Genomic DNA, 21,742 nt, shown 5'->3' with positions numbered 1-21,742 from the left:
AGAGGACAGCTGGCTCCAGTTTCCAGTGTTTGCATCCTGGTGGCCTCCCTCCAGCCCTCTAGGGTTGTGATTGTGGCGACGCCCCAACCCAGACTGGGTCAGGACATGCAGGAGGGGGTGGGGACTCCCCATGTGGCTGTCCTGCAGGCTTAGCGCTTCTCAGGTTGTACACCTGCATCCCTCTCCTGGGCCTGCCCACTCCAGGGTCAGGGATCCGTGTCCACAGGCCTAACACGTGGGCTTATTCAGCAGTCACGTCACTCTGGACCCGCTGCAGCCCTGGGAGGGGTCTGTCCAGTCTTTGTCCGGCCCGTGATCCCCTTCCGACTGTCCTGGATTAAAGCCAGATCCTTGCTGAACACACTGCAACCTGGAGCTCGGCGCTCGCTCCAGACCCCACGGCCGCGGAAGGTGATGAGCCCAGATCCTCACCCGGCAGTGCCGCGAGTCACAGTCGAGGGGGCTCTGCCCTGCTAGACCCCAGAACAGCCTGGGCCTCCACAGGGCCAGTCCCGGACAGGGGACGCCAGGAGGGCCTGACGGCGGCTTCTGTGTGTCCGTCTGCTGTTGTCTCCCCAAGATGTACAGACAGGATTTGATCCTGCCATCACATGTCACCCACTTGGGCAGGTTTTTGTTTAAACTTTGGTGAACAGGGACCTCAGGTGCCTGACACCCAGGGTGGAGGGACACGGCTGGCGCTCACCAAGAGGAATCAGAGGAGCAGAAACCCTGGAAAACCCTTTATTTCAAGTGGAACACATGAGGTTCAGCTTATTCCGTGAACAGTGCATATGCCGCAGGAACGGCTGCGGGCCTGGGACACGTAGCATCCTGTGCACAGCTCAGCCAGCATCCTGCGAGCCTGCGGGGACGGGCCGTGAGAGGGCGCATCTGGGGCTCCAGCCCGACTGACACCGCTGGGCTGCAAATGGCTCAGGGCAGCGATACATCCACTGGGCTCAGAACACAGCTGCTACACGAGCACGCAGCACCACACAGACATCACTCACTCACAGACACAGCAGCTCACGCTCATGTTTAGACCGCTTCGAGAAGCCAGGGCACACGGGCCACAAAGAGGCATTTCCTCCAGCCCCTCTTTCCAGTCTCAGCGCCAACCCGCCAGCTAACCCTGAGCCACCCGAGGACCCAAGGAAGCAGCTTCTGGATGACGTCACAGTCTACACCCACGGAGGAGATGCCTGGCCCACCAGCCCAGGGGGCTCCCGCTGGGGGCAGTGGGACAAAACAAGACTCCCGTCACCGGACGTGTGTCACAGCCGCCCCAGCCCTGCGATGGGACGGTGGGGACAGCGGCTGTGCCACCCTGGCCTCAGCCTGTGCCCCTTACCCTGTCTGGTCACTGGCCACCGGGAAACAAGTCCTGGGCCGTGTTCCAGCACGTCCAGGGGCCGGTCTGTGAGGTCACGGGGAGGAGGGCCTCAGCCTGTGCCATGACCCCCTCCCTGCACACTGGGGGTCCCAAAGGGGCCTGTTCTCGCAGAGACAGTGCTTCTACGGGGATGGCTGGCAGCTGGGGTGCTACAAGGTGGGGCTCTTCTGTCGGCTCAGGGAGTCGATGTAATGAAAAGTGGCCCCCAGAGCCCAGCTGGTCTCCACGTTGTCAATCTTCCGGGTCAACTTGAAAAGATAAGGGGCGGGGGGGTGGAAGGGAGCACGTGCGTGTGAAAGGCGGGCATGTGCTCGCGACGGGTGGGGGCTGGGGGCACCGGGGGAGTCCCCACCTTCAGCACTTTGTCCCCCGGGAAGCCGAGTCCGTGGAGCAGCGAGCTGACGTAGATGAGATCCAGGCACAGGAAGGGGCTACGCGGCGGCTGGGTCTCTGCCGTCCGGCACACTGAGGGGAAAAGGGCTCCTGGGTGGGGGAACGTGGAGGGGGGGCAGTGCGAGCAGCCAGACTCCACCCCGCTGGGGCACCCCCCCTGCCGCCAGGCCCTGTGCCACCCGGGGCCTCACTGCTGGTCAGAGCACAGCACAGGCAGGGACTTGAGGCCAACCCAGTGCCCACTGCCTGCCTCCAGGCCCCATCTCCGCACCGTGACCCCCGACACCTCTCCTAGGCGTGGACCTGGGGCTTCTAGGGACTGGAAGCACCCACCAAGCTGGCACAGAACACCCCACCCCTGCTCACGACGGGGACGGACAAACCAACCCACGGCCTCTGCTCGGAACCATTTCTGGCTGGTGTCTGGGAGACAAACCCAGAGGTGATGAGAACGATTTTAAAAAAGCCTTTTCTGACAGGAGGGAGAGAAGGTCTTTCTATGGAGAAACATACAGCGTTTAACCCCTTTGACCCGCAACTGGGAAAGGCAACCAAAGAGCAGAATCTACAAGCAGCCCGTACACCCGGCCATGGAGGAGTGGGGGGAGTGGCAGCCACCGGGCACACCCCGGGGGACAGCTCTCCGTCCCCCATACTGGACTCTGCGGTGCAGGGGTCCCTGGCAATTGTGAATCTGCTGGGACACTTTGGGGAGTTGAGGTCACCTGAGTCACAGAGAAAGAGTCAGAAAAAGTGAAATCAAGGGAGTCTGTTCCTCACAACACTGGAACTAGAAACGCCTGCCTCCACTGCCCAGGCCACACAGGGCGCGGTGGGCCTGCGGTCTGAGCTAGCTCAGCGGCCCCTACACACTCTCACACCCCCGAAGGCTCGTCCGGTCGACAGTCAGGGGCCGACCAGGAGCTCTGGGGCCAGCGCCTGCCTCATGCCTGGGCCAGCGTCCTGCTTCCAGGCCACTCACCGTACTTGGCCGCAGTCTCAAAGTCTCCGACCACAAGGCTGCCTCCCTTCTCTGCATCTGTGGAGGAAACGGGGCACCCAGTCTGCACCAGCGCCGTGGAGGTGAGACGGCACTGAGGCCCCTGGGCCTGCGCCTGGGGTACCCTGGGGGTGGGGGGTCAGATGCAGGTGGCCGCACGTCTGGGCATCGGCGTGCAGACGACGGTGCCCTGGCTCCAGCTACAGGGAACCTGCAGACCAGGCGGCCGAGGGGCAGCTGCTGGGGTGCCCCAGAGGGAGGGGCCTGGGCCTAGGTGAGGGGTGAGAGGTCACCTTCCGCCTGGACCCGTTGGCTGCCATCCACACTGGGTCCGAGAGTGTAGCCCAGTGGGGCCCAGCGAGCCGGAACCTGACGGCTTCGGTCTCTCCAGGGCGGCTTTCTGTGGACATTAACGTTCTCACCCTTGCCACGGGCAACACGTTCTAATATCCTCAATCTATTTCATCAAAACACATGTCCGGTCACGACCCACTGAAGTGACCTCACAACCCTCTGGAGGGTTTCCAGTTGGTCTGACCAGCACTGGTCCCAGACTCACGATACCGTCTTCTGTCCTGACGGCACTGCGGGCTGGGGAGGGGTCAGGGTGATACCCCCAGGCTCCTGAGGGTGATCTGAGGGGTGGGCTGAGCCCTCCTGCTGGCCTGGGTGCCAGTGGCTGATGGTTTGAGAATCACACAGGTGAAAGGAGAATAAACCGACAGCGAGGAGGGCTTCCTGCACTGAGCGGCTCAGAGGACTGACTTATTTATAAAAAGGGGGCCTATTACTCTCTACTCAGTGACACGTCCCCCGCCCTCCCTCTATTTCTATCACCCTGATGTGACTGACGGGCCCTCCACCCGGGGACCCACACCCAAGTCCCTGCACAGCCCAACCGAGCCCCACCCTTACCTATGAGGCCCACATTTGCGGCAAGGTCATAATAGTAGGAAAAGGCATAAAAATCCACGTCCTTCACTTCCTCCGTCCTGTGTACTTTGTTTCGGAGGATCTCGGACACTCGGCGGGCGCACAGCTGGTAGAGGCTCCCCGCTGGAGCGAAGGGAGAGCAGACTCAGCGGTCAGTGGGCTCTGGGCGCCTGACCACAGAGCCCAGGGTGACTGCGACCTGGGGGTGCTCACCAGCAACTTTTCAGGGGCCACGTGCTGCGGCCAGCTCAAGGGGAGAAACTGTGAGCATGAAAGGTGGCCCGAGAGAGTGTGGCCCGACCCTGAAGGTCACGCGCCTCCAGCTGGGCGCCTGCAGCTGCCGTGACGCAGCCCAGTGGGTCCACCCTACGCTCACCCTGCCAGCCCTGTGCTGAGCTCGAGTGTGCACTGTCCCACCCCATCTCACCAGCTGCCTGGGTGGGGCCTGCACCTCCCTCCTGTCACAGATGAGGAAGCTGGGGCCTACAGGCAGCGTGCCAAGCTCACAGGGCTGGTCACTGACTCCTTGCTCAGAAGGAGAGCGACAACACAAGACTGAGTCAGTGGACATGGATGCCCACAGCCCACACCTGGACCCAGGTCTGAGCTTGCCCCAGCCCTGCTCCACGTCTGACGGCAGCTCCATTTAGCCCTCCCAGGGCCCTGGGAGTTGCGCCCTTGCACTTGGGACCTCATCTCCCTGCACTCTCCCTCGTCTGACCCGTCACACCACCTCTTCCATGTTCCTTAAACATAGCAGCCGACTCTGGTCCTTTGCATGTGCTGCTCCCTCGGCTTGGCACTCACTTCCCATTTCTTCATGTCTTGTCTCAGGTATCACCCCATAAGGCCTTCCCTGGTCGTCTTTAGACCGCGATCCCCCCTGGTACCCACAGCCCCCTTCCGTTTATCACTGGATAGTAAGGAACGTGCATTTGTTCTCCACCCTGGGTTCCTGGCACAGAGGCTGTAAAGCCTTGTAAGACCCTGAGTGGTGAGAGTGAGAGAGACGTTCTGTGATTCATAATAAGCCCCTTTCAATCCACCTGGGTTGTGCTAATGAGGTGACTCCGGGTGGGTCCTGGTGGCTTCAGGATGGGAGCTGGTGATTAGAGGGCTGAAACCTTCAGCCCCACCCCCAAGGGCGTGGGCAGGGGGCTGGGGATTAAGTCAGTCACCAGCAGCCACTGAGTTCATCAGTCCCTCTGCCATGCGCCTTGTAAAAACCCTACACGATGGGGCTCAGAGAGCTTCCGGGTTGGAGACACGTGGAGGTGCTGCTCCCAGGGAGAGGATGCTCCCAGGGGGAGGGTGCTCCCAGGGAGAAGATGCTCCCGGGGGGAGGGTGCTCCCAGGGAGAAGATGCTCCCGGGGGGAGGGTGCTCCCAGGGAGAGGGGGTTGCTCCCGGGAAGGGGGCTCCCGGGAAGAGGGGGGCTCCGGGCGCCCTCCTGACACGCCTGCCCTGTGCCTCTCTCCCATTTCACTGTTGCTCAGCTGTGTCCTTGATAAGAAACCAGTGATAGGAACATGTTCCCTGAGTTCTGTGAGTGCTTCCAGCAAATTATCAAATTTGAGGAGGAGGCCGTGGGAACCCCTGATTTGTCGACGGTCGGTCAGAAGAATGGGAGGCCCAGCACTTGCAAAGGTCGGGGAGGGCCTCATCTGATGGGGGCTGCACTGACTCCGGAAGTCAGTGTCGGAACGAAGGGAATTGCAGGACACCCTGCTGCTGCCAGAGAACTGGCCGCTGTGGGAAAACCCCCACACGTTTGGCGTCACAAGTGCTGTGAGTAGCAACAGCCCTGTCACCAGAGGCAAACCTCACGCCCACGTGCCCAGCTTGGACACAACGTTTCAGCATCTCTTTTAGAAGAAACTCAGAGCACAGAGCCACAGGACCCTGTGGGTGAGACAGGCCTGGGGCTCTGTGGCCTCTCCCGCCCTCGCCGGAGCACAGGCGGCGCATGTGGGAGGATAAGCCATTTCCCACAGAGCTGCCAGGCCCGCAGCCACACCTGGCTGTCTGCTCGAAGCCGAGGGACGTCCAGATCCTCCCCACTGGAGGCTTGCTGGGAAATCGGGTCCCTGGAAGAGCGGCGGACAAGGGAGCCCTGTGCAGGGACCCCGCAGGAGCGGGGGGTTCCAGAACCATAGCCGGCTTGCGGGCAAGTACACACTTCTGCTTCTCTGAGGTGTCCGGAGGGAAGGGGCTGCCGTCGACCCTCATGAGCCACCCACGGAGGATAAACGTGCCGTACCTGCCTCCTGTCCTGACACCCTGTACGTTACTTCAGCGTGTTCCCACTCTCCTCGAAAACCGGGAGACAAACAAGGGCTGACCAACTCTGCTCCATCCTCAGCTGAAACAGAAAGAGACAGAGTCGGATAAAGAGCACTGACCGTGGTGGGGTGAGGGCAGGCCTGGAGCTGAGATGGGGCCCGCTGAGGGGAGGCCGACAGCACCGAGGGCCTCGGAGGGTCAAGGGAACACGCTTCCTTTTTGCCGCGGGATGGACTTGCGGAAGCGTCCCGAGTCAGCTTCGGGAGGCGGAAGCCCAGCAGAGCCACTCCCAGCTCACGGCCACAGAGGGGCTTCGGGGTTCCAGGCGACGCTCATGACGACCCCAGTGGCTCCCCGTGGGGCAGCCTCCAGGGCCCCAGGACGCCAGCCCTCGGGGACACGCCTCCTGGCGTCCTGCCGAGTGGGTCCCTGTGCCTGCCTGATTCTGGCCTGGGCCCGCCTGCACCAGCGGAACGTGCAGGACACAAGGCCGTGGGACTTCAGGAGGCTTTCCTTCCTCTGAGCCGCCAGGGAGAAGTGCAGGCTGCTCTGCGGGGTAGAGGCCAGACACGCGCCCAAAATGCCACCTCACAGGACCCTAGGGACCCCAGCAAAGGGACCGCCGAGTGGATGCCTGTGCAATCCTGAGATAAGATGACTGCTGTTTGCAGCTACTCAGGGCGGTGGGTGGTCTGCTGAGTGACAACGACTCACACGGCGGGAGACGCCTCCCTAGGGCAGCGAGGGGTCTGCACCCCTTCTGGCGGCTGTCACAGCCCCATGTGAAGACACACGGCTCCCCGCCGCTCTGCCGGGTTGGGGTGCAGGAGGGACAGGACCCTGAGGCCGGCACAGACGGGCAGGTGGGTGCCTGCCGTCCTCCACTGGCTAACAAGTGTTTTCTGGCCCAGAGTGTGGTCGTGGGTGTTTCTGAGACGTGGACGCGTTTTTGGTTTGCAAAAAAGGGGCCACTGTTACGAGGTTAAACAGCAGGATGTGCGTGGAAAACAATTCCAGTGGAACATTCCCGCTCTGTCAGAACAGCCAGGCCCTGGAAGAGGCAGCGGAAGTCCTGGGCCGGGGGTGTGCGTGGCCGAGAACATGCTTGGGCTTGCGCACGTCTGACCGAGGCCTTCGAGGGGACAGGCCAAGGCGGCCTCAGAGCAGGGCCCCCGCTCGCCTCGGGCATGTGGTCCCCTGAATGTCCCAGGGGCTCGAGCGCCCGCCAGCAACGCCTGGCTTGTCCCAAGCCAAGCACGTCAGGGCAGGATGGCGCAGAGAGGGCCTGGGAACAGACACAGGCTTCGTCCCCAAATGCCAGGTCTGGAGGAAGGCAGAGCCCGTTCCAAGTCCCCTCGAGAGCAGAAGAACACAGGGGACATTCTCAGGAGCCAGAACCTCCCCTGAAGCCCCCGTCGGAGCCCCCCCACCGTGCGCCCAGTGGTAAATCCTTACAAACAAGCCAACTCCGATCACACCCAGTTCCTTGGGTTCCTAAGAACCCCCTGCAACTCGGTGATCCAGAAACCGCTTCACTAGCATCTTTCTTTAAAAGTAACTGAGAAGGTCTTCAGGGGCCCACCAACGAGGGCTGGGGGGGCACCCTCTAGGGATCCTGAGTCCTGCTGGCTGGGAGGGCTCTGAACCCCACTCACCAGGCTTTCCCTCCTCGCCGCCTAGAACCGCCAGCCGCGCCGACATCAAGCCGAGCCCCAGGTAGCTGCGGAGAGAGAACCCAGGTGAGCGGAGGCCTCCCTCAACTCCGCCTGCAGCACGTTCGCCAGCCTGGATCCAAAATGTGGGGGGAAGGAGGAAACCAGGGGCAAGGCAGCAGCTTCCTGCTTCTTGCAGGAGCTCCCTCAGTGGGGCTCAGGGCATCCAGCGCCTCAGCTCGACAGCGAAGGCTCTTACTTGGTGGGAGCTCGTCCAGGAGCTGTGGACACCAGCGAGGGCGACACACAGGTCCCCAGCTTTATGGTGTGGACGGGCCTCACGGAAAGAACCTATTAAAGGCGCCACGTGGCAAAAAAGACGGCCCAGAAACTTCCTGCACCATCTGTGGACTCTTCCCCACTTTCCCAAAAACCTTTTCCAAGGCAGAAGAGAATAAGTACAAAAGAAGAAATGTAATCTTACTACAGGTGAATTAAAAAAGGAAGAGGAGGATTAAGAAGAGGAAGAAAGAAGGAAGGAGGGAGGGAGGGAGGGAGGGAGGGAGGGAGAGGCTGCAGGGGGGTCCGCAGCAGGGATTTTGGGACCAAGTCTATGGCCCAGCACCCTGGTCGCTCCCCAGGCGGGAGGCAGAGGCTGGGGGAGGCCTGCAGTGCTAAGCTGAGCCACATGCCTGGACAGTGGACCTCTCCACGCTCAGTCCTGAAAACAAACCTGTAGGAGTAGAGCCTGTAGGTCCTATTAAACATCTGGAGGGACGTGAGGAAGCCGGGCGGGGAGGTCTGAAGGGTGCCCTGGGGAAGAACACAAGGGTTAAAGCACCTTTCCTGCTGGCCTTTATAAAAAATTGTCCCCCACTCCCTCAATTCATTTGAAAGAACAGGGATATTCACGGATGTATTCAATTAAATTAGCCTTTCATCAAATCACATGCTGTGAAACAGCTTGGAGCAAGCAGTGAAACACTTTGTCTTTCCTCTTTTTTTTTTTCCCCCCCCGGCTGCACCAAGAGGCCTGTGGGATCCTAGTTCCCCGACCAGGGACTGAACCCACACCCCTTCCAGTAGAAGCGTGGAGTCTTAACCACTGGACTGCCAGGGAAGTCCCGTGTCTTTCCTCCCTGTGAGTAACATTTACCCATTCTGGGAAATACGGCCCAACCAGAAGAGTTATGCGTAAATTTAAGGCTATTCCATTAATGCTAAGTTTTATATTTATTTATTTGGCCATGCCACGCAGCATGCGGGATCTTAGTTCCCCAACCAGGCATCGAATCCATGCCCCCTGCACTGGAAGCGCAGAGTTTTAACCACTGGACCGCCAGGGGAGTCCCAAGGCTCTTCCACTAAAACTAAAAATAATAGTAATAATTTAAAAAGTGGCAGATGAGGAAAGTGCTTTTTAAAAACAGCACGCAGTCTCAACTGGAAACGTTTTCGTGTCGCTTAGAACAGCGGTCCCCAGCCTTTTTGGCACCAGGGACTGGTTTCGTGGAAGACAAGTTTCCCACGGACAGGGAGACGGTTCAGGCAGTAATGCGAGCGATGGGGGGCGGCAGATGAAGCTTCGCTTGCTGCCGGCCGCTCACCTCCTGCTGTGAAGCCCGGTCCTACCAGTCCGCAGCCTGGGGGTTGGGGACCCCTGCCTTAGAACATCCATCCTGAAAAGGCCTGAGGCTCTGTCCCATCTGAGTCAGACTCCGGCCCCTCCCTGGAAGCCCTTGCGGGGGGGTTGGGGAAGAACCCACCCCACACCCTCTGCCCCAAGGTCTCCAGGTAGTATCTAGTTTATCACCCTGCTGAAGACCAGATTCCTATTTTCTTTTTTCCAGGCAGAGTTAAAATCAAACTAAGAAGCATTCGCTGTGGGTGATCTGATCCTCAGGAGAGAAGCTGAGTGCACAGACCTCCCCCGGGGCTGAGGCTCCCCCGCGGGGCAGGTGGCCTTGGGGGCGGCGGCGGGTTACCTCGAATCTCGGGAGGAAGGTGATCTGGGTGGACCCTCCGCCCAGGTCCAGCATGCCCACGCTGCTCCTCCCGGGGGTCTTCAGACTGCCTGCAGCACCGAGAGTAAAATCCACACAGCAATGCCCGTTAGTAAACAGAACAGCAGAAAAGGGGAGGTTAGAGCCAGGCCCTTCCGTGGAAAGAGAACAAGACAGACAGAAGCTGTGGCCACTTGAAAATGTCCATGTGCATTTGGGGGGCGTGAAGGACAGCTGCCCCGGTGGTGGCTTTCATCTGAACGAAGGATAACCTGTGCTCCTGGGGCCTGGGCTCCTGATCTGTCACCTGACATGGCTCCCCATCCCCGGGCGGCAACTCCTACAGGAAACTTCCTGCTTTCTCATCCATCTGTCAGACACACTGGTCTTGTCCATAATTACAACAAAGGGACAAAAATCCGCATCCTGAGAGTAATCTAAGAAAAATGACTGTTCCCTGTTCTACCTACAGCAGGACTTCAATTATAAGGTGATCAGCATTCGCGTCACGTCCAATATTGACTAGTGTGACTCAGGGCTTCTCTCAGGAATGAGGACGGTGGCCAGGGGACGCCGCCGTGGGAGCAGAGGCAGAGCTGAGCCTTTGGAGAAGAACCCCCTGCATCTCCAGCATTTGCCTCTGCAAGCTGGGTGCCTGCCCCACCCATCCCAACACCCTACTTCGGGTCAGCAACCCGAAGGGGTTATTTTAGAGTGGAAATGAGGCCCCTGCTCTAAAGACCTGTGTCTGTGAACTGCTGGCTTTATGATGAAGGGAACCCACCTGTTAGGAAGTTCACGGTGATCCACGCGGAGACACCTGCAAGAGAGGGTCACAAACAGCATCTGAATCACCTGAGATGCTGTAAACAGCAATGGGAACTCATGACAGCTTTCCGATTTCAGGAGCACAGGGAGGCCACTTCCTCACTACTCTCAGCCTCCAGATCAGGTACAGACACGGGCATCACTCACAGAACCATCCAGCTGCTTCTGGCAGCCTGCTCTAGAAGACACCACCTAAAAATCAGCGTGCTCAGCCAACTGTCACATCTCTTGGTCACACTCTTTAGCAACTGCCTCTTTCTGGAAGAGGTGGGATGAGAAATAAATGTTCCCTTTCCCTCCACCCAAACAAACCCTTAAGGTCACGTTTAAAGTCAGGGGCTGGTAAGGAACCTTATGAAGTGACTCTCCCTTAGAATTAATGCAACAGCAACATTCTAATGCATCAGCAACTGGGGATTCTCTCTAAATGTTCTTAAAACAGAAAAGATGGGATTTCCCTGGTGGCGCAGTGGTTAACAATCCGCCTGCCAATGCAGGGGACACAGGTTCGAGCCCTGGTCCGGGAAGATCCCACATGCTGTGGAGTAACTAAGCCCGTGTGCCACAACTACTGAGCCTGCACTATAGAGCCTGCAAGCCACAACTACTGAGCCTGCACTATAGAGCCCGTGAGCCACAACTACTGAGCCTGCACTATAGAGCCCGTGTGCCAAAACTACTGAGCCTGTGCTCTAGAGCCCGTGAGCCACTACTACTGAGCCTGCACACCACAACTGCTGAAGCCTGTGCGCCTAGAGCCCATGCTCCACAAGAGAAGCCACTGCAGTGAGAAGCCCGCGCACTGCAACGAAGAGTAGCCCCCGCTCACTGCAACTAGAGAAAGCCCACACGCAGCAAAGAAGACCCAACACAGCCAAATTAATTAATTAATTAAAAAATAAATCAGAAAAGATGATTTGTTTTCAGAAACGTGATATATGCCAGGCTTGGAGCCAGTCACGAGGAGAATGTCTCTATCACTGGCCCCAAGAATACAGTGCTCTGAGACGGTCAGCCTGCGGACTGGGGTGGGACCGGCACTTTAGTGTCTGTGCCTCCAACCAGGGAAGGCTCCCAGCGCAATGCTGACAGCAGCCCCGCATGCAGCCCGCCTCGAGGGGCAGCCTCATGGCACATGGAGCTTCTGGCAACTACCTTCGTCCGTCCCGTTCATGATGGAAACACAGTCGTCCCCTACGAGGAACGGCGACGCCTCAAACACTTCTTTCACCTAAATGTAAAGAGAGACAAGCCTTTATCGTTTAGAATCTAAACTCACAGTCCCAATCACTGCCCTGCTTTAGGACAGGACACGAGGGGTGGGAAGCCCCACAAGGCGGATCCCAGCCCTGGGCCGCCACGTGGCCTGGTGGGCATGTTCCTGGGAGAGGACCTGGCACAGGGGAAGCGAAAGCGGTGAGCAACTGTGTTTGGCTTTATTTCCTTCTCCATTTTTTTTTTTTTTTTTAGCAATTATTGATACATAGAAACTTCAGTACGTCTGCACTTGTGTCCCACAATCCAACTCGAGCATGTGAAGGTATTCAGTAGTTTTTATAAGGGACCTTGACAAACCTGCAACCATCTGTCATTTAGCAGCTAACAGGTTCAGAAACAGTGTGGAGGAGGACTACTTTGCTGAGAACACTTTCCCTGATTCCTGATGGTAAGAACCCTGCAAGCACATGTCAAAGACAGCCTCCAGAGCTGCCTGCAGGGAGGTGCAGGGCTTGCGCAGACACAAAGGGGCCTCCTCAGCAGTCACATCTGAACATCAGACCAAGAGCGGAGCCTGCACTTCCCACGAGGATGGCTGGCTTGAGCCGAAATGTCAAGAATTCAGGTCCCACGGCCTTAGACACTCGGCAAGTTCTTGGATGGAAGGAAGCCCTTCAAAAACACAATATATTTTTAACACCAACTTGTTCTTTTTATAAAACAGATTCATTCTAGAAAACATGAATAGCTTTAAACATCCTGAGAAAGAAAGCATCATTCAGCCACAACCCCTCCACCGAAGGCGACACTGCTAACATTTCGACATGCTTCCCTCCTTGGGGAGCTTCTCCGTGGCCTGTCTGCCTGCTTGGACGCGGGCTGATGTTCCATGTTTTCAGTTATCTCAAGTCACCCGCCCCGGGGTAACTGGATGAGCTCACCTTTTGCAGTAACTTCTGAGCCTTTTCTCCTGGTAACAGACGCAAACCAGCTGTGGCCTTGAGAACCAAGGGGGTGGCCTTCCAGAATTCAAAGGGTATGTCCTGTTTAGCAATGTCCAGTAACTCCTGAATTCCCGGGGTGCTCTGTGAACATGGTGGGTAGAGCAGGGTTTGCACTCAGCGTGCAGGGGTCACAGGTGCTCCCCACCCTTTTGGTTTTATTAATTTATAAACGTATTTTTTCTAATTTTCCAAATCAGCAGAGACAGCGACTCAAGTGGTGCAGGCAGGAGCGTGGGGCGGACCCTCGGCAGCGGAGCGGGCCAAGGTTCTACACGCCTGGCAGCCGGAACCCCACCAGCCCTGCCACCAGCCCCGAGCAGCCTCAGACGAGCTGCGACGCCCCTGGACACCATGAGTGAATTCTGGGGTCCCTCACGGCACTAAAACCCATGAAGAGCTACACCGAGGAATCACTTCACTTGCCGGAATGCTGAGCTCTCCATGCTGGACCAGGGCCGTGGGGGGCGGGCTGGGCAGGGCGGGGGACGACTGCCGTGAAGCCTCACCAGGCGTGTGGAGGGTACGATGCTGGGGGGGGTTAGCAATGCCTGTGGGGGACACGTGTGCCTCTCACTCAGAAACCCCCCAAGAGTTCACCCAGGCGACGCCCTGGCATGTGAGGGGAACGAAGTGCACATGAGATGACACAGAGCAGCCTTTCCCAAACCGTGAGGAGCAAAGGGTGGCGGGGGTCACCTACAGGCCCTCCGGAGGGGCTGGCTCTCCAAGTGCAACGTGCACACGCATGGCAGGACAGAGCACTCTACTTCCTGACGGGGCACAGTCTCCAAGGCACACTGCTCAGCCCCGGGAGCAAAGCGCATACAGCGTGAACGTGCTCCACTGTGTGTGTAAATAGAGGGGACGGGAACACAGGACAGCGAGAAACCAGGGACACTGTCCTCCTGGAGGAAGTGGGAGGGGTCTGCTGAGAAGCTGTACCAGTCACCCCACATGAATGTGTGCTGCCTGCCTGAACGAGTAAGACTTAAAAAGCCCCATGAGGGGCTTCCCTGGGGGTGCAGTGGTTGGGAATCCGCCTGCCAAGGCAGGGGCCACGGGTTCAAGCCCTGATCCGGAAGGATCCCACATGCCGCAGAGCCACAACTACTGAGCCTGTGTTCTAGAGCCCGCACGCCACAACTACTGAGCCCACGCGTCACAACTACTGAAGCCCGTGTGCCTAGAGCCTGTGCTCTGCAACGAGAAGCCACCGCAACGAGAAGGCCACACACCGCAACGAAGAGTAGCCCCCTCTCTCTGCAACTAGAGAAAGCGTACGTGCAGCAATGAAGACCCAATGCAGCCAAAAATAAATAAATAGATAGATAGATAAATAAATTTATAAAAATACATAAAAAGCCCCATGAGTTTATTCCAAGATATATCATTTAATCAGGTTTAACCTCTAGAGTCACTCATTTCAATTTGTTTTCAATTTGTTTCTTAACCAAGTTACAGGAAAGCAAGGCCGTGACCTCACTGTCTGGGATCAGGATGCATCTGTGGCAAGAATGCTGCGTCAGCTTCTGATAAGACGTGCTGGGGCCAAAGGAACTGACAGCTGCATGAGGGGCTGCTTTCGGGAGCCCCCTGGAACACAGGTGCCCTGTGTTCGTGCGGCTCAGAAGTGTAAACGCCACCAACTTACCAAAGTCACCATTTGACGGTTCAGCTAAATTTCTTTTACACACTTATTTGGTTCTGTGGATTTTGCATAATACATTTTTTTGACTTTAATTTTTTTAGTGAACATTTGTCATCTTCAATCAGAGAAACCGAAACAAAAAAAAGTTAAACTTTCAAATAATGCTTTTTCTAAGTTTGTAGCATTTGTGCTTTTAAATCACACCGTAACTTCTGGGCGGCATGCGGGCCAGCTGGGGGATATATGCGGTGTGTGTGTGTGGTGTATATGTATGTGTGTGCTGTGCATGTGCGGTGTGGTGTGTATGTGGTGTGGCTGTGTATATACGTGTGGCTGTGTGTGTATATGTGTGTGATGTATGTGGTGTATGTGTGTGTGCTCTGTATGTGGTGTGGTGTGTGTGGCTGTGTATGTGGTGTGGTTCTGCGTGTGGTGTGTATGTGTATACATGTGCAGTGTATGTGGGGTGGTGGTGGGACCTCTCACGGGTGCCAGTGTCCTCCATAGACTGTCCTACGCAGTGAAATGTCCCAGGTCAGCACAGCAGAGACGCTGCTCTGGGAGGACGGCTCTGCATCTGAGAGAAAGAGAGTCACTTTAACAAATCGACAGAAGGCAAATTTGATGAGCAAAGAGAGACGAGAGAACACTGTTACCTTATCAACGTCATCAGCATAAGCAGAAAGACCTGGCTTCAGTGCTTTGAAGGTTTCATGGGTCAAGGTGGGAGTTTCTAAAGGAAAATCATGTTTTAGAACAGGTACAAGTGTGAATACAAACACAGATACGTGAATCTATACAACTACGAGGAGCCACACGTTCCAGGCAGACTTCTGAAAACAGACCTGCATTGTTTCTCATCTAAACTCTGCCTCTTTAGTTTGGCTACACAATGAATATTATACTTAATGTTTTGGCCAGAACTTTTCCTATTTAAAAAAAAAAATCAACTTTATTGAGGTATAATTTAAATACCAAAAACTACCCATTTAAAATGTTAAATTTTAACAGAGTTAATTCTTGCTGATTCAACAAATAGAGAAGCAGGGAATTCCCTGGTGGTCCTACGGTTAGGACTCTGTTCTTCCACTCAAGCAGGCATGGTTTGATTCCTGGTTGGGAATTAAGATCCTGCACGCAGCCGCGTGGCCAAAGAACAAACAAACAAAAAAACAGAAAAATACCCAATGGAGGAGCAGGGCAAATGATTCCAAACTGCAAATGTGAAAATCATTTTCTTAATTCTAGATAGGACGCATTATACATTCTAATACATTCTATTCTATTCTATTCTATTTTTTTAAAAAAGAATATTTCAGCCTTCTTTTTAAAAATTGAGTGTTTTAGATTATTAGGGGCCTGGACTTATGTGCTTACAGCAAGGGAGAGCATTCCCAGGCACACCGAGGCCAAGGGGTGCTGTCCGAATGCAGACACATAGACCAAGGAGGAAAAATCAGCAACAAACTTGCTGTAAGGAGGTCTCTCCAAAGAAAACACGCCGGCTCATGGCTACTGAAGGATTACATGCCAACACACGTTGCCTTAAACTTAGCTTCAAAACCAATTTTGGAGGTAGGTTAAGTCCAGCATATAAATATTTAACCATTATAACAAGTTTAAAAATAGAGCAGATGAAAAGTAGATAAACGTGCCATGAGAGGTTTGAAGAGACCTACTAAAGGCATCCGGAACACCAGTTCAGTTAAACGCCCAGAAGGGTCAGCACCGAAGCAGAGGGGAGGGACCCCAGCTGTGAACACCGACCCATAAGGAGTGGAGGGGGGACTGGGCGGCGCTGGGGGTCTCCCCAGGGGAGAAGCCCGCTGGTGAAGATGCCCAAACTCCACCCTCACTCCTCCTCAGCACCTCCCTGGGAAGCCAGGCCCACAGGCTCTGGTCCCAGCTTTACTCTCACTGAGGCCACTGCCATCTGTCACCCTTGTTGCCCGGCCCCACTGGGCCGTTCCGTGTTGGCCTGGGCTCCAGGTCTTTGCTCATGTACCTGACTTTCCTGGACTCCCCGCTCCCACTGGTCTGAACCTGGGGCTACTTCCTTCCTTAAACTCACCCCTGGCCTAAGTCACGGTCCTAGCCACCCAACCTGCCTGGGACGCTGGGAGGGGACAGGCCACCCCAATGCCTTCTGGGATCTCAGCTGCCCCTAGGTGGTCACCAGATGCCAGTGCGAATGAGGACATCTGGGACTCCTGGGCAATGGCACTGGCGACAGGCTCCCCGGGGAGTCCCAGGCCGGGGGTCCAGCCCACCCTGAGGGCCCACGCTTTGCTGTGTGACGGAGGACAGGGGAGCGCGGCCAGGGCTAACTAGCCGGTACCTCCAGGCTGCCGGCTGAACTGGAAGACGTGCACTCGGGTGCCAGTGCTTCCCGCGTCGAACATGATGCCGTAGAAGACCTCAGGCCCGCGGGCAGCTGTCCCCGGGGGACCGCGGGACTGCTGGCCCCTCCGGGCCCCCGTGGCCACCTCGGGGATGCCGAGGAAGGCCTGGGTGGCGGAGGCCCAGTGCCACTTGATGTAGGCGACGTAGATGAACAGGCACACGAACAGCCCCAGCGGGTACGCCACCTTCGTCACCCTCAGGTTCCCATTGTTTGGTACTTTTCTCATTTCCTTGTCTGCTGAGGACTGTGCCACGCGGCTGGTGGAATGGGAGGAGAGGCAGGAAAAACCCGTTAGGCTGCGAGGTTCTAGGGCAAGTCAGAAATCCCTGCTCTCAGGGACAAAAAGTTCCTTCAACCAGAACTTTGTCCACAGGTCTGCATTTTCCCTGTGAGTCAGAAGTTTCATTTGATCCTCAGAATGATTCTGGAAGGTGGATCCCCATTTTGCAGAAGAGGAACTGAGGTTCACAGAGACTAGACAACCCGTCCAAGGCTGTCGGTCCTGCAGGTGCTGACCTGGGCCATAGCCCCACAGCCTGAGCATACCCTCTAGGTGCTGGTCCAGGCAAACGGCTCTAAACTCGCTGCTATTGCAGCTCTATTTACAATAGCCCGGAGATGGAAACAACCTAAGTGTCCATCATCGGATGAATGGATAAAGAAGATGTGGCACATATATACAATGGAATATTACTCAGCCTTAAAAAGAAACGAAATTGAGCTATTTGTAATGAGGTGGATAGACCTAGAGTCTGTCATACAGAGTGAAGTAAGTCAGAAAGAGAAAGACAAATACCGTATGCTAACACATATATATGGAATTTAAGAAAAAAAAATGTCATGAAGAACCTAGGGGTAAGACAGGAATAAAGACGCAGACCTACTGGAGAACGGACTTGAGGATATGGGAAGGGGGAAGGGTGAGCTGTGACAGGGCGAGAGAGAGGCATGGACATATACACACTAACAAACGTAGTAAGGTAGATAGCTAGTGGAAAGCAGCCGCATGGCACAGGGATATCTGCTCAGTGCTTTGTGACCGCCTGGAGGGGTGGGATAGGGAGGGTGGGGGGAGGGAGACGCAAGAGGGAAGACATATGGAAACATATGTGTATGTATGACTGATTCACTTTGTTATAAAGCAGAAACTAACACACCATTGTAAAGCAATTATACCCCAATAAAGATGTAAAAAAAAAAAAAAAAAGCCACGTGGGCGTGGTGTCCCCAGACCTTTCAAGGTAACAGAGATGTATATGCAGTCCATTCTCTCCACTCTCCCTTTTTCTCCCCTGTTGGTAACTTATATTTAAAGGTTTAAGATCCTGTCCCTTGGGGACTGCAGAGCCACAGACAGATCAGGGAAACGGCTCATTCTCCTGGGAGTTTCACAACAGATACCTCTTGTCGTTCATATACATGTTCCTGCCGAGAGGGAAATGATGCCCATGTGCTTTCAAAGCCCAGAGCAAAGGAAATCCACTCAGCGCCCCTATGTTTGGTTCAATGCACCCCAAAATGGAGGCACTTGCTCAGCGGAGGCACTGGGCGGGAACCCGAGACTTCAGAGGACGAGAAGCGAGGTGCCTGGCTCTCGGGGCTCCCCCTACCCTTGGGGACGTCCACCATCTGTCCACCCTGGCTGTCAACGTGGGAGGTGGAGTGGACGTCCCAGCGGGAGGGAGACAGGCACGTGCCGGGTGGGAAGCAGGGCGAGTGTCTGTGGACCAGAGCCCTGGGGGTGTGTGGGCCGTGCTCAGGACACAGGGATGGTGGCGGGGGAGGAGGGCTGGAGGACAGCGTAAAGGCCCTCACAGGGGAGGGAGAGCGGGGGCCGGGCCTAGAAGCGTAGGGGGCAGCCTGTGGTGGCCTCACGCCAACCCCAGGCTGTCTGAGGGTAGGAGAGACGAACAGTGGCCCTTGCGGGGAATCCAGCCCTACAGTCACACCTGGATGCCTGCGGCCCCTGGAGCACTGTCCAAACCTTGGGCCAGCCCTGTGCCCCTGCCAGGGGAGAGGCCCTCCCAGAGGCTCACCATCCAAGCTCGGATGGGGCGGGGGGACAAGACAATGCACCCCTCCCTGAGCACAAGGGGCCTCAGGGAAGGCTCTCTCAGCAGCTCCCTCCCCAAGACTCGCCCTCCCCAGCCCCAGCTCAGGCCTCACTTCACTCTCAGAATAACATCATACCGCTGCCCAGGCCTGGCCCCCATCGGCCTCTGTGCTTAGTCTCTACCTCTCTTGGCCCTGCTCAGGTGGGCCGACCTGGTCCTCATCCCTAAGCCTCAGCTGACAAGCTGTCATCCCCACCTTCCCTGACCACCTCCACCCACTATGTGCTCCGTGACTCCCTGCCCCCTCCTGACCAAGCACCACCATTGTCTGTGATGATGATGAGTCTGTGCTGCTACAGCAGTCTGGAACACAGGCCTTTATCTAGGACAGCCTTAAATATTCTGTTTTTTTTTTTTTTTAAGCATCCTATTTCTTTGGTCCTTTATCCACACCCCTGCAAAACCTACCCAAAATGCTATGCTCACTGCCGCTCTGAAACCTGCAGTCGGAGGCTCCTCCTTTGTGTTCCTTGGTGCTCTCCACTCTCATTCCCTGAGTAAGCTGCATGTGGAGTTGTTCATCTGTGTCTCCCTTCCCTCTGGTGAGATGGTGCCTCTCTGGAAGCAGGGACCAGCCCAGTCATCCTGATCTCCCACCCATGACACAAGGCCAGAGCCCAGCAGCTGCTCAGCCATCGCTTGCTGGTGAAGAAAGCGAGCTGATGACACAGCAATTCACCAAGAGGCACGGATGATGCTTCAGGACCCATGTGATGGCCGTGTGGGATGGGGCAGGAGACAGCAGTGACCAGGTTTTCTACACGTCGAGTTTGAAATGACAGCGGGACATCAGTCAGAAACAGAACTGAGCCTTGTGACAGGTTTGGGGTTGGTGCTTGAGGAAGCCATCCCCAGGCAGCCAGCTCTCACCCGGCAACAGGCCCTGTCAGAGGTCTCCTTTGGTTAGGTTAGAGTAACCCAAAGTTTCCCACTGCTAAGTGATCATTTAACAAAAAAGTATTTCTAGGGAAAGTTCTAAAGCTACTATTTCCAAGGATGATTAGTGAGGACACAAAAACAATACTAACATCTTACAACTCTGAAAGCGTTTTATAAAACCCTTTTACGTAGTCCAATTTTATCATGTCCTATGTTAGTCTAAGAAGCATAACATACATGATCAGACTAACAGGTAGTATATTAAATTTCGAGGCAAAGGTTGCTCTTCATTAAATTTGTCTACCCATTTAAAAAATACCCCTTTAAATATGCTAGACCCTGTTACCAGAGGCCCACAGGCTGGCACTTATATACCACATGACATATGATGACTTACTTCCATACAACAGGACCAAGGCCCGGGAATGTCTGTAAACGGTCTTGCCCGGGATCACAGAGCTGGCACGCGGCAAGGCAGAGGAGTTTCTGGCTTCCGTCTCCAAATCACATGTGCTTCATCACTTCACTTTCCCTATTCATATAAGACTACTTCAGACGACCGAAAAACACTCATGTGAAATTACATACACATAATCATTCAAGTTACACACCAAGTTCAGGGTGACATAAACAGAGGTCAAACAGAACATAACCCTGAGGGGGCACAGAGCCAGGGACAGCCTGGCCCACAATCACCTCCAGGGCCCTGAGGCCCGAGCCTAAAAGCCAGTTTCATTCCATGGGGTAAGGTGCTTGTCCAGAGCTAAGGAGGGGCAGATCACATTTCTGTGACACCACTAACACCACAGTGGCCCTCTCCAGAGAATCACCAAGGAAAACAATTTTAGATGAGTTTTGTTCTTTAAAGGAGAGTCTAGAACAAAGCTGTAAGGAAAGGTAAGCCTGGAGGGAATGAGGAGTAGGCTGGGGGGTGGGGCAGGATGTAGGTGCACAAAGGCAAACAGAGGTTTGGCTGAGCTAACCTTGCTCTCAGCGGGCTCCTGGGGCGGGGGTGCCTCCCTCTGTCAGCGGGAGACGGGGTCAGAGAGGAGAATCTCGGTGTGGGGCTGTGGCAGTGATGTCCAGACGGGCCCCGCCCCATCCCCCTCCCCCGACTAGCTTTCTAGGAGCTGGGGACGGCAGCTCGGCTCTCAAAATACAAGTTCTATCCCAAGGTTAAAATACCCAAAAACGGCCGTGCGTGCAAATGACTGCCGCACATGCTTAAAACCTATACAAAATTAAAGCACATGAACAAATACTAAGTCTCCTGGTAGGTTTAAACGGGCTTTTCTCCCCTGCCTGTCCTGCCCCTATCGGATCTCCTGAGCCCGGCACAGAGCTGGGAGCGGGTCAGCAGACCCTGGATGAATGAATGAAGACAGCAGTGCTACAGGCTCCCTGGGGGTGGAGACTCCGACTGTCTTGCCCACCCGGTGCCAAAACACCGACCGCGCCCCTCACTGGTCAGCGGAGTCCTGGCTGCCAGTGACCCTGAGGCCGCCTCCAGGCGCTGCCGCTTAAGACCGGGTAGTTGCCAGGCGCTGGGTCTGAGCCCCGGAGGCCCCCGGCCCTGCTCCGCCCCGGCCCTTCTCCAGGGCGCAGCGCACAGTGCCCGAGGGGGCCCACGTGCATAGATATCCCGGGCCCGGCGGAACCCGCCGCTTACCCTGCAGGGCCCTGTGCCCCACCCACGGAGCGAGGTGCCAGTCCCGGGGGAGTGCGCGGGCCGCGGAGATGGCTTCCCCGCGCTCCCGCCCCACCGGCTTCAGCGTGGCCTCCACCCGCGGGCTGCGGGAGGAGGACCTGGAGGCGGGGCCCCGCCCACGTGCACCGCGCGTCAGCCCAGTGCGCAGGCGCGGTGGTGCGTCCCACTGCACAGGCGCCGTGACTCTTCCCGCCCGGGTCCGGTGGCGGGTCCCCCTAGCCTAGAGCCTGGCCGGTGTTGTGGGGGAAGCGGGGTCTCGGCCTTGTGGCCCCCGCTCCTG

The 21,742-nt window shown here is 56.3% G+C and overlaps 1 protein-coding gene across 7 annotated transcripts; it reads right to left on the bottom strand.

The window, feature by feature from the left end:
• Nucleotides 1-728: 728 nt before the first annotated feature.
• Nucleotides 729-21,566, bottom strand: ENTPD6 (ectonucleoside triphosphate diphosphohydrolase 6). Of its 7 annotated transcripts, none has more exons than XM_030872509.2 (15): nt 21,424-21,566; nt 20,152-20,286; nt 16,696-17,018; nt 15,014-15,090; nt 12,647-12,790; nt 11,643-11,718; nt 10,444-10,479; nt 9,642-9,730; nt 8,390-8,469; nt 7,660-7,724; nt 5,982-6,083; nt 3,705-3,845; nt 2,772-2,828; nt 1,749-1,861; nt 729-1,644 (listed from the first exon to the last, which is right to left on the bottom strand). In XM_030872509.2, exons 3-15 carry the CDS (start codon nt 16,985-16,987, stop codon nt 1,546-1,548), a joined length of 1,371 nt encoding a protein of 456 aa, XP_030728369.1. In that variant the 5' UTR covers nt 16,988-17,018; nt 20,152-20,286; nt 21,424-21,566; the 3' UTR covers nt 729-1,545. The 7 variants fall into 7 exon arrangements, with proteins under 7 accessions (XP_030728369.1, XP_060140779.1, XP_060140780.1 ...); XM_060284796.1 differs by having other exon boundaries at nt 729-865; XM_060284797.1 differs by lacking the exon at nt 12,647-12,790.
• Nucleotides 21,567-21,742: the final 176 nt, after the last annotated feature.

The sequence above is a fragment of the Globicephala melas genome, chromosome 15 (genome assembly GCF_963455315.2).
Source record: "Globicephala melas chromosome 15, mGloMel1.2, whole genome shotgun sequence".
Lineage (NCBI taxonomy): Eukaryota > Metazoa > Chordata > Mammalia > Artiodactyla > Delphinidae > Globicephala > Globicephala melas.
The sequence above is the reverse complement of the archived record's forward strand: the minus strand, read 5'-3'. Positions and strand labels throughout refer to the sequence as shown.